We start from the raw sequence: 15,497 nt of genomic DNA, 5'->3' as shown, positions 1-15,497 counted from the left end.
GGAGAAATAGTAGTTTAACAGAGACCTAATTCTGCAACAGGAAAAGCAGCTGATTATTTTGCAGTTCATCTAACACCATGGCAATTTCATATTGTACAAATTGAAAAAAAAAAAAAATACTTTCCCTCACTCGTAGAATAAATAGCTAATTTCAGAGTAGCTTTTGTGGAAATGCTTTTTAAATTCACTGTGCTATATCTCTACCAATGAAAAGATTATTGGATATGTTTAAGTACTTATATTGCCTTCTGAGAATGGCTAAATAATAGGGAAAGAAAACCAAAGACAATATTCTTACTGTCCTTGTAATTATGCATTTTGAATATGTATGAAACATGAAATTAACACGTGATGAGCTATTTTCAAATTTTATCCTTTCTTGTGGTTTTAATTAAGAATTTGTTCTGTCATAGAATCGTTTAGGTTGTAAAAGACCTTTAAGATCTCAAGTCCAACTGTAAAACTTAACACTGCCACCATTAGATCATATTCCCAAGTGCCCCATCTACATGCCCATCTTTTAAATACCTCCAGGGACTGTGACTCTACCATTTCCATGAGCAGCCTGTTCCCATGCTTGGAAACCCTTTTGGGGAAGAAATTTTTCCATAAGATGCAATCTAACGCCCCTGGCAGAACTTGAAATAGCTGCCATTCCTCTTATGTAATAATTTTTTTATTATATGACATAAATATGTAATTTGTTTATTTTTTGTTACTTGTGAAAAGAGACTAAATACCACCTGTCTACAGCCTCCTTTCTGGTGGTTGTAGAGAATGGTAAGGTCTCTCTGAGCCTCCTTCTCTGCAGGCTAAACACCTCCAGCTCCTTCAGCACCTCATCAAAAACTTGTGCTCCAGACCCTTTACCAACTTCATTGCCTGTCTTTGGATACAGCATCAGTAGTCACAACCTTGTTCTTCAAATTAATACAAGGAGCACAAGTCTTTCTCTGACTGCATATTTAATGTCACACTTAAATCACTTCAAAATGTAGGTTTCAAAATCAAGAATAAGATGCAATGCATCAAGCCCACTGACAAATAACAAGTTTCTTTGGCAAACAGGGTAGATAACATCTTAGTAATGCAAATTTTTAAAAAATCAATTTAAAATTGGAACTTTGGTATAAACAGTTAATTTTAAATGGTTTTCTAGATCACTGGTATTTCTCTCATGCAAAACTCCCCATGGAAACCTGATTTTTTTGTTCTTTGCCATTGTAGATTATCTGCAGGGAACTGAAGGTAACATCCAAAGTATAGAGTTTGCAAAAGAATTTAACATTTTCTTATCAGACCTCGGTCAGACACTGAAATCTATCCAAAGAACAGAAATTACTGATTAAATGTTTTTGTACAAGTAGGTCAGAAAGAAATTTAATACCTCCCTACAAAAACATCATTATAATAAAAGGAGCCCAAAGGTGTGAAATATGTTTATTCTATTAGCCTGCAATTATTTCTTAAGCAAAATAGTATTCTCTTGTCAGTACTGTAAATTAGGATGGCCAGATGTTAACTTGCTAGTTAAGACCTTCAACAGAGTATATTTAATTGAAGTGGTAGTTTATTTTCCTGTGCCTCAGTTTTATCATGGGTTTTATTAGGTTTTTTTTCTCTAAGTGTCAAAAATATAGGAAATTCGAATTTCCCAAGATCAAAAAAATTGGTAGATAAATTGCTGTCTGAAATAAAAAGTCTTATCGCTGTTGGTTTTTAGTGTAGAAAGCTGTATGCTGTTCATTCAAATAAAATATATTTAGTGTAGCCAATGGTCTTATATTTTCTTGGTGATATTTTGAAATTTGGGTGACAGACAAAAATTGCTTAATATATCTGCTTTTGGAGTTAGGCAGAAGTGAAAGCTGAAACAGGAGCTAAAGACTGAAGGGACTACTAAGTGATTTCTGACATTTAGGAAGGAATGGCTATGGTGGCTTTAAAATTGGCTTGATTTTTTCAAGTTGATCAGTATATATGCTTACAGCTGTAAAACCAACATATTGTGCACAGATTCATTGGTGCAAATGTAAAGGCTCTTGGAAGATTGCTGCTATAGAATTATTGGATTCCTGATAGACCTGCTATTTCACCACAGATTTATAACTCTTAGCAGAAGAAAAAAAAATTTTATTTCTTTTTAATGTTTTCAAATATAGTATTAATGGGCCTGGAGAGAGAACTCTTACAGGACAGAAACGAATAGTAATTGCAAGAAAAAAAAGCAAAGGCCTCTCCTGTAGTCAGAAGTGATGGGTCTTGAAATGAAAAAAGAATTCTGTGTGTCTCTGTGTGTGTGTGTGTTTTCTGTACTGGGGCAGAAAGCAAGAGAGAGGGAAGTGCCAGGTTCTTTCTGCATCTCAGTAAGAAAGGCCTGACAACAAATAGCTGAGTGAAATACCTGCTTTCATAAAGCAAAGGGAGAGGAGGAATATAGGTAGCAAATAAATCTTACTCCCTTCAGATGCTGGGAACTGTGTGTTCCTGCAGCATCAGATCAATCTGTGGATGGATTTCTCCACTCAAGAGAAATTTTTGCTGCTCTTTTAGATAAAGGAAAGCCATGCTGGTGGTACTGAAATGGAGCTGCCTACAGACTCCTCCATTACAGTGAGGTGGATGAGTCTGTCCTTTGTCCAAAGAGGTTTGTGCAGCATGACACATTGCTGAGAACCATGCTGAACATAGAGCACAGGGCAGCCTTCCGTGGGGGCTTCAAGGGAACTGTTATGTGGATTGCTAATTCCTTGATGTACGATGGCCTCCTACAATATAAGAAATACTAGAACAGTCTGTGGTCCCTGATTTCCAGAGGGTGTTGCCCAGTTGTTGCTCACAGATGAAATGTATTGCCTATCTCCCTCATCCACTAATGCCACCTACTCTCTCTTACTGAAAATATTCTCTGTATGACTGTGCTGCCTGTGTAGGCTCTTCATCACTCTCCAGCACTAAAGTGGCAATTGTCTCTGCAAGGGTAAGCAGTAGTCCAGAGATAACATAATACTGCATGCATCATAATCCCCAAAGTAGGATGTGTGGGAAATGATACAACTCTTTGAAAGGGGCAGTATGCTATTTTTAGTTATTGCAGTGAAGCCTTTTATTCTAAGTTGCATTGAGCAGTTGACTGTAATGTGATTTGAGCATGTCCAGAAAGGTAAGGTTTGCAATTAAATAACCGAAAATCACTTATATAATTATTTTCATGTAACAGACCATATGTTAGAATAATGGTATATAAAGCAGGTGATAAACAGTTGAAGAGACTCATTATTTCTTATGCAACTCTTCTTTGAACTATATAAATAACTCTGGATTCTGGTAAAGGTTGCCATGTGTGTCTTCTTAAATCTTTAAAATAACAAACAAATACTACTAGTCCAGAGGGCTTTCCATGAGTTCTGGAAATTACCTCTAGAAATTACTCATGCTTCATCAAGAAGGGTTCTGATCAGTGGCACAGGACCTGGTTGGAGGCCTGTCAACGAGTGGAGTCTTCTGAGGTTCAATACTGGGCTCAGTATTCATTAACTCACTCAATTACTTGGATGAAGGGCAGATGCCTCCTCAGCAAGTTCAGTGATGACACAAAGCTGGGAGCAGTGGCTGATAGCCCAGGGGCTGTGCAGCCCTGCAGAAGGACCTCGACAGGCTGGAGAGATGGGCAGAGAACTGTCTGAGATTCAGCAAAGGCAAGTGCAGGGTCCTGCACCTGGGCAGGAACAGCCCCATGGAGCAGCACAGCCTGGGGCTGACCTGCTGGGAAGCAGCTCTGTGGAGAAGGATCTGGGGGAGCTGGGGGACAACAAACTGTCCATGAGCCAGCAGTGTGTCCTGGTGGGCAAGAAGGACAATGGGATCCTGAGCTGCATTAGGAAGAGCACGGCCAGCAGGTCGAGAGAGGAGATCCTGCCCCTCTGCTCAGATGTGGTGAGCCTCACCTGGAGTGCTGTGTCCATTTCTGGGCTCCTCAGGACAAGAGGGACAGGGAGCTCCTGGAGCTGGCCCAGTGAAGCACTGTGAAGATGATGAGGGGACTGGAGCATTTCTCTTACAAGGAAAGGCTGAGGGAGCTTGGCTGGGTCAGCCTTGAGAGGGGACGACTGAAAAGGGATGTCATCAATGTCTGTCAGCATCTGAACGGAGGGTGTCAGAGGATAGAGCCTTGTGTGGGAATGATGCAAAACATCTGGCATCCTTACCAAGACTAGGACAAGAGAATGTTAACCCTAAAGGCCCAGCAAATTTATGTGTTTGCTCAGGATGATGTGAATCTGGATGGAAAACCAATGTATGTTGCTTATTGTGATTGAACACAATCATATGCATGAAATGCTTGAGACATATTCTGTGTGTTACAAAATTAGCAAGAGGCCCTAAGGAAGGCAGTGATTTATCTGTAGAGAAATTAAATAAAAGGGAGCTCACATGGGGGAGTAGGAAGAGAAAAACAACACCTGTGGAACTAAAAACTATTGCACTGCATCACTGTGTTTTTTCTTCACCGAAACGTTGATACCAAAATTTTTGTATTTTATATTTAGACTTTTTATATCTAGATTATTTCTTACATTTTGATTTTAATTTGCATGGGATTCCATCACCAACAGCCAGGCTCTTCTTGGTGGTGCCAAGCAATAGGACAAGAGTCAATGGGCAGAAACTGATGCACAGGCAGTTCCACCTGAACATGAGGAAGAGTTTCTTTACTGTGCAGGTGACTGAGCACTGGAACGCCCAAAGGGGTGCTGGAGACTCCCTGCTTTGCACAAGATTGTGTAGGTGATTCTTGAATCTCTGCAGCAATCAAGAGACTCAATATAGTCGCTGCAAGCATTTGTAAGGAGAGAGCACTCTATGCTTCTCTCATTCTGATTTATTTTATTATTTAATCAGCAAAGTTTGGCATATGTCTTTAGAAAAACAAGAGATTATAAGTGATTCTGCTTAGAATTATCCTTTCCAACTATTTTCATGTATTTCATGTATTTTTCATGTATGAACTTTCTTCATGTCTTAGTCAACCTTCGTGACTTTGTTAACATTATGAGACCAGGTTGAGCTAGATCTGTTTGTGAAGCATTTGCTTTATTAGGCTTCTGTTTGCTCCATATGCAGAAACTTTATCACATTTGCAAGACTTCCTACAAAGTTGTCTCCAGCTTAGTTGGCTCAGAAAAATATACACGTTTTATTTTTATATACATATAATCTTTATCATATAATAAAGTGATAACATATCTTTCTTTATAGCACAAAATAATTTCCAAGAATTTAGGACCTTAGAAACAATGAGGATTAGAATATAATTTTTTTTTCAAAAGTGCTGTATGTTGTTTGAGATTCTATATATTATTTTGCCTGAGAGATTTCCAACACTATGAAGGCATGTTTGAACAACCTTAGTACCCTGGCAGATTTTAGTTTCATTTGTACCAGCTGCAGAAACAGTTGGAAGGTGATTCTGAAATCTCTTTAGGATTCTGAATGCTTTTATTGCTACCTGATTCCAAGCAATTTTGTTGTTAGGACATATCAAGAAAAAATGAGCATTTTAAAAAATGTTCCAAAAGAGAAATGGCCCAAAACTTTCGGCTCTTAGGGCAAGAGGTCTTTCTGATACGAATTGTTCTGCATTCGTTTTCTCCTGAGTATAAAAGTTGAAATCTTTGATTGCACTGGGATTGGCTAATGCTAAGACACCTCTGCAAGCTGCAATGGAAATGGAATCATCAAATTCTATGGTAACAGCTTTCACCCAGTATTACGTAATAACTATAATCCTTTGGGCCTATAAGGGAGAGTCTGCATGGACTGAATTCTGAAAATGTTTTCCCTTTGAAGAGAATGGCCTTTCCAGTTCAGTAATTCAGTCAGTCTTGTAAGTTTGGTTCAGTCTTGCAAAAAGACTGAAAGTGCAGAAAGGTTCTTTCTCTACATTTTCCTCTTTGGATGCCTACACTTGTTTAGGAATAAGCAGTAACCTAATCAGCAAGGCAGCCTATTACTAGTCATTCTATTATTCCTTTATTGTGCTCTGTCTTTAAAAAAAGCAACCAAGGCACATAGGTAAAAATCTTTTTTCTGTAATGATAATAGTTACTCATTTAATAGTGCCTTCAACAGCTGTTAACATGTTTTTTGCATTAATAACCATTAAATAATTTCAATTGATTTTTATGCTTTCCTTATCACTTTGGAAAATCATCTTCAGGGTCTCCAGGATTACTCCTATTCAACAGATAATGGAGAAGTACAGACAATCTAATCAGATCCAGAAGACTCCAGTCATCTTTCTTTTGTCACATATACCTTTCTCTTTGTTGCTTATTTATCCCTATCACAAGAATATATCCGACCAGGATGTCCACATCTTCCTTATATTTAGGGAACTAAAGGACATTTCTTTGTTTTGGGTGAGGGATCTTCTTTACTGATGCTTTATTATTTTCTGGAAGCTGAATCTAAAATTGATTATTAACGTAGGAGGTCATTCACCATCTTAAATTGACACTATCATAGATCACAGTAAGATCATAGCTTTAGTTGTTAGGCCACTTGGCCTGTACATGCACTGGTTGAATGAAAACATCTTAGGCAAGGTAAAGAGATGTTAGAGAATTAATATAGATGATAGATACTAATCTTAAAATCTCTCAGCTGGTAGGAGGATCCACTACAAATATGTAGAGATGCCAGCTAGGCTGGCTTCTTTATTGTGCAAGAGGAGCATCTTTAAGATATACTATGATTCTAATAAAAGTTACCAGGCAGTATCAGAGTGCTGTTCTGGATCCAGACACTGATATTCAGAACAATGATTTTTTTAGTAAATGGCACCATCATAGTGCACTGTAGGAGCAAGCATGGAGGTACTAAATACATCCATTATGTAATTACTTCATCCATGGAACTGTTGTGCTTGACGTAATTGTTACAGATTTTCAGGATCTTCAAATTCTGCTGGCATATCTTCGTAACAGCAATTTCTCTGCATATTTAAATAGGCAGTTGTATTGACAATATTATTCACCAAAGACTAATAATCTATCATTACATCCAGAAATTAAAATGTCTTCTCTAGAGGGCAAGAGCATCTGAGTTGGTAGGGGGATATCTTTTGATTTCCATGCATTTCAGATCAGTGCTTATCTACCAATACTCTTAATTCTGTTATGGTTAGGAAAAAGCAGTGTCTGTAATCACAGTCACTCCATTCTGGCTTGAACAGTATCAGTACTTGGAATTCAGGAGCTTGTGAGCACCTAAATCATGCTGCCTTTTCTTCCCCACACTGATCATTTGGACTAATAGACTCAGACATTATTGAGGCTTCGTTTTTCATACAGTGAAGTGTAATACCATATTTTACTATTTAGACATACAGAACATTTTGAATAAGAAGGAGACCATAGCCTTTACATGTGCTACAAAATGGCAGTGGTTTCACCTCAGGAGAAAGCTATTATCTGTTAGGGCCTTGTTTCTCAGTACTCTAGAATGCTAGCATTTTTTTGTAATGCTGCCTGTGGTTGTGCTAAAATATACTCATTGTTTTGGCATGTTATACAGATGCCTGGCTTAATAGAGCCATACAGCAATTTTATCTGGATTAGGCTTGTAAAATTATTCTCTTTTTATGGTGTATTGATTGTAAGTTACCACAATTGGCAAACATAAAGAGAAATACTCAGTAAAGACAAAACTGCGGGGTTTTTATTTTGCGGTTTCACCATGTCCTGACAGTAGTCATAGTCATAAGCAGCTATGTGAGAAACTTCTTTTGTAGCCTTCATAGACATCATATTTTAGCTCTTCCCTTGTTCTTCAGTCCGTGGCAATCTTGGGACTCCCAAGCCAAAACATGAATCAATCTCTAGGGTAGTCAGTTTTGCTTCTTTCCAGAGTAATGATAGGTAGTAGCATGAAAGTATAATCTAGGCATGCATAATCTATGAGAAAATGATATTGTCTGTATGGCATGTTTGTTGCTGCCTTGATCTCAGCTCTCTGAATGTATGTTATGTGTAGTTCCTTTGATTTCTTTCTGTATTTTGGTGAGGGTATCAGCTTGCTCTCTGTGATTGAGTGCACTGATATTCACACATTTCACAAGTCACATCTTCCTAACAGCTGATCAGGATGTGTTGAATTGTTCATGATTGATGACAGTTTCCCACTGTTCATGCAGTGGAAAACCACTGTATTACAGTGGCTGCTTCTCCCTTTCTGAGCTCTTAAATTCTTACTTCTGCTTACTCCTTCTGCTTGTGTCTATGAAAGTGGTACTTTTGGAGACAGTTTTCTCAGCCAGCTAGTGTATAGTGAAGTATAAGGGTCTTTATAACTCCTGTTTTCCATACTACTTGTATGTGGGCAGAGTGCCTGTTCTTCAGTCATCCTATGGTCCTTCTTGAAGTGGTGCTGAAGATCCAGAGTGGCAAGAAAATTAGTCCTTCATTTCCAGATCTTATGCTTCTTTGATTAAATTTTATATTTTATATTTTTGATTTCATAAGGCCTTTATAATTTCTCTTCAAAGGTCCAAGGTTTCTAGTTTATTTCTTTTCTTGTTGCACTGTGGGAATATCAAAAATTTTGGATGACTTCACACAATGATTTTTCAGTTGGCTTTCTGTCTCTGAGTGGACTCAAGGAACTTCATATGGCCAAACCAAATTCTGTTAGAGCTCTGGACAAACTTAGTATCTGTATTGTATGGTATTTAGACATGTGCTGTAAGGTCACCTGGAGTTCTCTCTTTGCTTTCACCCAGCATTGCCTTAGTCTAATAGGATCCAGGGCTGTTTCAGCCTTCAGTGGAGTGATGCTGCAGTTGTTTGTGGAAGTCCTCAGGCCTTCTCCTGCATGGGAAAAGGCAAAGGTAACTGGTCAGAGTGAGTCGTTGTGGGAATGTACATGCAGACTCAAAGAAGAAAGGTTACTCATCAGTAACTGGTGTTCTTTGAGAGATACAGTCTGCATGTACATTAGTCTCCTACCTGCTTTTCCCCTCTTTCTGAATCTCTTTCAGGTTTGATTGTGCATTTAAGAGGAACTGCAGTGGTGGCGGATGCACTCTGCCCTGTGTGTCAATGCCTCCAGCAGGACGAGGGGAGGAGTGGGAGTGCCCTCCCGGGACACTCCAGGGCAGGCCACCAGCCCACCCACTCTTAGAGTATTTGTATGGACTAAGTGTCTCAAAGTACTGCAGCTGTTCATTGGTAGGTAAATTTTCTTTACTGTATTCTCACAGGTAAAGCAGTAGATTTTCTTTTTAAAACCGATTTCATTCATTGACTCTATGAATGATGTGCATGAACAATACAATACGGGGGGGAAATTTATACCACAAACTGCATTGCACTGAGGAGCTCCTGCCTCTCTAATGGTTTCACCTCTTGTCTTTCCCCCCATCCTAACCTTGTTTAGATATTTAAATAACTTCATTCTATTTAATTTGTCATTTCCGTTGAGAGCTACACAAAAAATTGAGATCATATAAGTTGTAACATAATTTTAAAAATAAAACTAAATAATGTCTTTCTCAATTGTAAGTTGTGCCAAAAAAATTATGTAAATGTGCAAACTAACATGTAAGATTGTATTTACTATTAGAAAATGAGGCTAGAAATGGAACTGGATTCTGTAAGAATCAGTTATATTTATACTAGTACATTGATCCTCAAAACTTCTTAGTTGCAGGAAAGCCAACATTTGGGTTGAAACATTTTTTCCATAGCTGACCTCATGTGGTTTTCTTTCTTTTTAATCATAGAAGCCTTGTAATAATTTTCTAATTCACTACACTTCCTGCCAATTAAACAAGCAGACGTGGGGTATGACCTAGCTTAAACTGGAGATGTACTTGTCCCTGTCTGCACATTCTGCAGAGGGCAGGTTATATGAGTTGAAGGCTATTACAGAAATATGATTCTGAGACGTTTGTGCTGTGAGCTCTCTGATACCTGTCACCTTTGCAAATATGGTGGATGTGCTTTTACAAGTTCCTTAGGGCTTAGTAGCAGCTAATGTTGCCTTGGCAGCTCAAAGAAATGTACAGTTGTTTTTCTGTCACTTTGCAATTTCTCCAAGATTAAGGTGTAGCTCATCTGGGCTTGGTTACAGCCTGCAAACTTTGCTGAAGCTTCTGATCTGTGGTGCATGAGATACATGTGCCGTAGATATTGGTACACATGCATAAAATATTGTGAAGAGCTCTAGTTTGAGAAAGTTACTGAGTTGTGTGTAATATCAAGCTGCCTTTGCAGATTCTGAGAAGAAAACCCAGAGAAAATAGTTTTCTAAACAACCTTAGATGAACACTGTATGTATGCAAAGGGGAAGAAAATGTGGAAAAAACCATCTTGTTGTGCCCAGTAATCTGAACTTTATGACTCTAAAACAAAGCATTTATTCGTGTGATAACAGGTCTCTGAAGTGGTGTTTAAATTTAAGAAAATTTGAAAAATTTGAAAAACGAAGAGAGAAAGTTTCTGTTTATCTGTTGTTAGTAAATAGTAATGGATTAATTTTCTTGTTTTATGCTTTCTTTTTCCTTTTCATTCCAGTTGCTATTTAGCTTATATTGTTGTAGGAATAATAAACATATATATACACATTAGATCTCTAGATCCTCACTAGGAAAAGTGATACTGGCAAGGACACATTATGCCTTTTTAAAAATTTTAATTCTTAAGAAAAACAGAATTTTTATAAATCTGCAATGCTTATTTTAGTGAGTAAATATTATATTTTATAGAGATGCCTTTTATGCATGGCAGAAATGAGGCACACTGAACTTTGGTGCTTTTGCTAATACATTTTTATTAAATAAAGATGAGCACATGCACACATAGGCTCCCACTTATGTATATACCCACCAAATACAGAGTCAACAGTCAAGTTCTTTGTAGACACAGACACATTTGGAAAGAATCTAATTCTGATTCTAAGTTCCATCTCTTCCTCCAAGCATCTGAAGAAAACTGTGCTAAGTGCCCATTCCTTTCCTGTGAGTAACCCTAGCACGACTCTAGGAGGATACCAGTGGCACCAGCATTAGATGGGAACAGGTTTTTGTACAGAAGGAAAAAGGGTCTTGTGCCTTTATGTGCATGCAGGTGCATGGTTTGTTCTGACCTAGATCTACTTGTAGTTTTTAATGCAATTTATTAAAGCATGCAATAAATTCACTGTTTTTCTTGGTTATACTAAGACTGGTATGTCAAGGTAGGTAGCTTGAAATAAGAATCTTTGTTTTTCTGAGAGGAAATCAACCTTGTACATGGCCTCTACTGTCTTTACCTCTCTCCATCAAAATAATTAGAAATTCTTTTGCCATTCTCAGCTCTTAAAAGTGTTGACACATCCAGTCATGACGCTTTGACCAAACACTTCAGTGTTTGCACATCTCTCCACTAGACTTCCCTTACTTGTTTGCAATAGATGAACTCTGTTGATGACTGCACTTCAGTGTCTGCTTTTTTTTTTCCTCTGTTTTAGGGCTAATTACCGTGAATAGTAGGTTTTAGAAGACATTAAGTACTTTTTAAAAAGGTTATGTTACAGACTGCATAGGTATGTTGAACCTTGAAATACTTGATAGCTGCAATTTACTTGAAATGGAAAATGCCTGTAATTAAATTTCCATTTAAAAAGTAAGCCATTTATAGAGTACATTTTTCTTACATTTCTCCTTTAGTTTTGCATTTCAATAAAATAGTTAATTTTTTATGACATCTTTTAATACATTAGCTTAGTATTTTTATAAAAACTGCAACATGACTGTGATGCTGGAAACTACAAATTTACCTATAGAATCTTCGAAAGACGACTTACTATGTTCTGTAAAATCTCAAAATTTGAAAAGCTCTATTTAGGCACAGTGAGATACATACCTGCATTTCATCCAAGTCTCTTTACTACAGTGATTACACTGAACATATTCCTAACATTTCTCTTACTTTCTTCCTTCTGCTGGTGGGAAAAGGATAAAAGGAATGGAGGTAATAGAAAACATCAAGCATGTTTTCATAGCGTTTTAATGTTTATTTTTCTGAAATTCTTAAATCATTTTGAGATTGATTTCTTGGAAAGTTGTTGCTCCACACATGAGTATCTTCAGGCCTCCACATTTCATGGAAGCTTTTGAACAATAAGTAAAGGATGGTGAGCATAAGAAATAAAACCTTTGCAAAAAGTAGGGAAAAAATATATGACATTAATTCCAAGAATACACTAACATTTCAAAGACCTTACCTCTTTTTCAAACTTAATGTTGAACTCCACTCTTTTCTTTATGGTTATTTGTGTTCTTGCATGGTCCCCAGTATACGATTTTCCTTTTTAAATTTATAGACAAGCCATGGTCCACTGAATAGAGAACAGTCAAACTCCTGAATAATATAATGAGGAACAAATGGGTTACTTTTACCTTTTGTTCTTCTTTCCTCCTGCACTGTGTGCTGTGACATGAATCTCTGATTCATTCAGTTGTGTATGCCCTCTCCTGTCACAGAATCAGCCTTAATCCTTTGTGAGCTGGGGTCTGGAGCTGTCCAAGCCACATGACTAAGTAAAGGTTGTTGTGGGATTTTAATGTGCTAATTCCTGTATTCCTGAAACTCAGTGGTTAAAATTGCATCCAGTTTTCGTAGCAAGTCTGTGACTATGCAGACTTGCTCTTTTTTGATCTGTTTTCCCATGTTGTCGTTCATTACAGTTTTTTCATTGTGATGATGTTAAATCATCATACATTAAATTTATCTTGTACACTCTTTAAGCTTGAGCCCAAAAAGTGTGAAAGAAAAATAGATTGATATTTATTATGGCTTTTTATATATGAATAGTTTTTTATTTAACTTAGATTGCTAAAGGAAAGTTTTTATTATACATTTAAAAACATACTGTTCTATGTTTCTCCTAGCATTTAAAAATGTATTTTCCTAGAGTAAACAGGATTTGCTTGCAAATAGAGAATTAACATAATTTTACAAAGCTTGTAGTTTGGAGATGTGTTCTGGAGAACACAGGCTTCTGCATCTCTGAACACTATCAGTAGTTTGTCCTGGAAACCACAGTGATCTTTTAAGTCACATGAAGTTGTTTTGAGAATACTTCTGCATAGCATGCATGTCTGTAAACCAGCTTATACGGACTTACCTACATTTCAAAGTCCAATGTAAATAAATGTATACTGTTTCATAATTAAATTTCATATTTAACACTTATATTTGTTCAGCAGTTTAAATTAAACTTTTAGGTATTTTACTTACCGTGTGATTAATGATGCATATAAGGTGAAATAACTTCATGATTGCACTTTGCTGGAAAAATCTAGCATGTGTCAAAATGCCAAACATCTTTGTTAACTGTAGGATTAAGAATTGTTTAACTGGTTTCAATACTGAATAAAGAATGAAGGATTTGTGTATGGATTCATTATGAAAACCTGCCCTATTTATATTGCTTTTAGCATTTCCCTGTTCTTTCTGGATGTTTTAAGTTATAACAATGTGCATGTCATGTTCTAGTGGCTATGGTATGTGAAAACTGTATGCCTATTGAGAATTATTTTTACAATCCTTATATTGTGAAGTAAATTATGTATTGATCAGAAAAATGTATACAAATTTATCTAAGTGTAAGCACTAGAATATTGACTTGAAGGAAGATGTTCTAGTAATTTTGGAAACAGAAACACGTGGGAGTGTTATCACACTCTCAAAGAGTGATGGCAAAAATAGGACAATAGAAAAAGGCAAGACATACCATAGACTGTAGCATCATAGAAAAGGAAAAGTCATCAGAACTTCAGCTCTTCTGTGGAGGCATTTAATCTGATCCACAATTACCATTTTTGTGTGCTTTGTAGTATTTCTTCTCCAGTTAAGGGTCATAGTCTCAATGTCTGTGTGGAAAATCACCATACAGTAGCACTAAGAGGACTGGAGGAGCCTTGCAACCTGTCTCAAGTTTAAATTTCTGGCTAAGATAAGTAATCCACAATCCTTAGTTATCTCCAAAGATCAGGGCATTGTTCCTCATGTTCCAGAAAGGAATCCCTGTTTGTTTTTCCAGTTCACTTGCATGGAGATTAAAGGATGGTAAATTAATGGAGGCACACAATTCATTTTCCTGTCCATTGTAATTGTGGGTTCTGTGATCAGGTCTCTTATGTGTGCTGGTGGGGCATTATCCCACAGAAATTATTAGTAAGGAAGAGTTACTAGAAATGCAACAATACTTAATGATAATCATGAGGAGTTGCTGGAAAACCCTCCCAAATTAAAGCATGATGTATTTTTTCTCTCTTGAACCCTGTAGATCAAGGCAGGGTGGTGTAGGGAAAAGCCCGAGCCCTAGAATTAGTTTTAAATATAAAAGGAAATTACCAAAACCTGTGGCTAGCTCATTGCAACAATGACAGTGTTTCATCTTGGACATGGAGATGCTTAAGTTACCTCCTTAAAATGGAAGAATGTCTGTGAGTGTTCAGGCTGTTCACTGACTGACATGTCAGGTAGCACTACCTGAGGTGTGGTGCCACAAAAATACATCTGTACAGCTTTTGGCCTTAGTGTTTCCTGATGTGGTGGTACCTTTATGAATTTGCAAGCCTGTACCTGCCATAAACATAGAGTCTCTTCACTGTGTCACACACTGTAGGCATTTTTTTCCATGAGGTAATGATCTTTATTGGTCTTTAAATCAATGAATTTACATGTGAAAGGCTAAGAACTCAGAGAAAAAATGAGGCAAGATTTTTCTGCACTGAAGTTAACGCTGGTCATGAGAAAATTTAAACAGATCATGAAGGTTTTGATCAGTAGTGTTGTAATTGAAGTAATTTCAATATTGGGCAGTGCATGGGAAGTCCAAAGAGTAGTTCCAGGTTGTGAGAGAGAAGGAGCTGACAGAAGCAAGAGTTTTTGGGGCAAGAGGTGGGAACAGGTTGGTTGTTATACCTGAGGATTTCCTACTCATTTGAGTGAGAGAAATTTAAATGTATTCAAAAGAGAAAATATGAGGAATTAGGTAAAGAGGACAGGGAACTAGATGTAATCTAAGTCTTAAGGAGACAACTGGCCTGGCATTTTACTTCTGTGCACCAGAAGGACATAATAAATATAATTATTCTAGGACTTCAGTGAAATCTGAGCAAGTTGTGTCCTTTTGAAATAAAATTATTTGCGAAAAACCTGTCTGTAATGAGTTCATTTCTGTTATAATATACCTTGACCCTGGAAAATATCTAATAAAGTTTAATTTGGGATACTAGTTGTTAAAAGTATTGAGCTTTTTATTGGTTGATTTCCCTCCCCCGGAGTTCTGTAGCTTTGTTCTGGCTTTTTAAAACTTGGTGGTAATTTTACTGGTCTGTTTTCAGAGCCAGCTACTGTATTTTGTATCCATCAGCATCATTCCATTGGCTTGAATGAAATAATAGTGCTTTACATAATCTGTTGACCTAGCCATTTTCTCTTGAA

The 15,497-nt window shown here is 37.1% G+C and overlaps 1 protein-coding gene across 45 annotated transcripts in view; it reads left to right on the top strand.

The window, feature by feature from the left end:
- GPHN (gephyrin) overlaps positions 1-15,497 on the top strand; it is a 272,981-nt gene that overhangs the window by 124,174 nt on the left and 133,310 nt on the right. Inside the window, exon 4 of one of the 45 annotated variants that reach the window (XM_088167162.1) lies at positions 9,041-9,230. The exons of the other annotated variants lie outside the window; for them this stretch is intronic. Within the exon in view, the coding sequence (XP_088023288.1) occupies positions 9,102-9,230 (129 nt within the window). The 5' untranslated portion in view covers positions 9,041-9,101. The remainder of the gene's footprint in view (positions 1-9,040; positions 9,231-15,497) is intronic. 45 annotated transcript variants of the gene reach the window in all.

This window comes from Sturnus vulgaris, chromosome 6 (assembly GCF_052056855.1).
Source record: "Sturnus vulgaris isolate bStuVul1 chromosome 6, bStuVul1.hap1, whole genome shotgun sequence".
NCBI classification, from domain to species: Eukaryota; Metazoa; Chordata; class Aves; order Passeriformes; family Sturnidae; genus Sturnus; species Sturnus vulgaris.
Note: the sequence above shows the minus strand (reverse complement) of the source record. Positions and strands in the feature narration are given on the sequence as shown.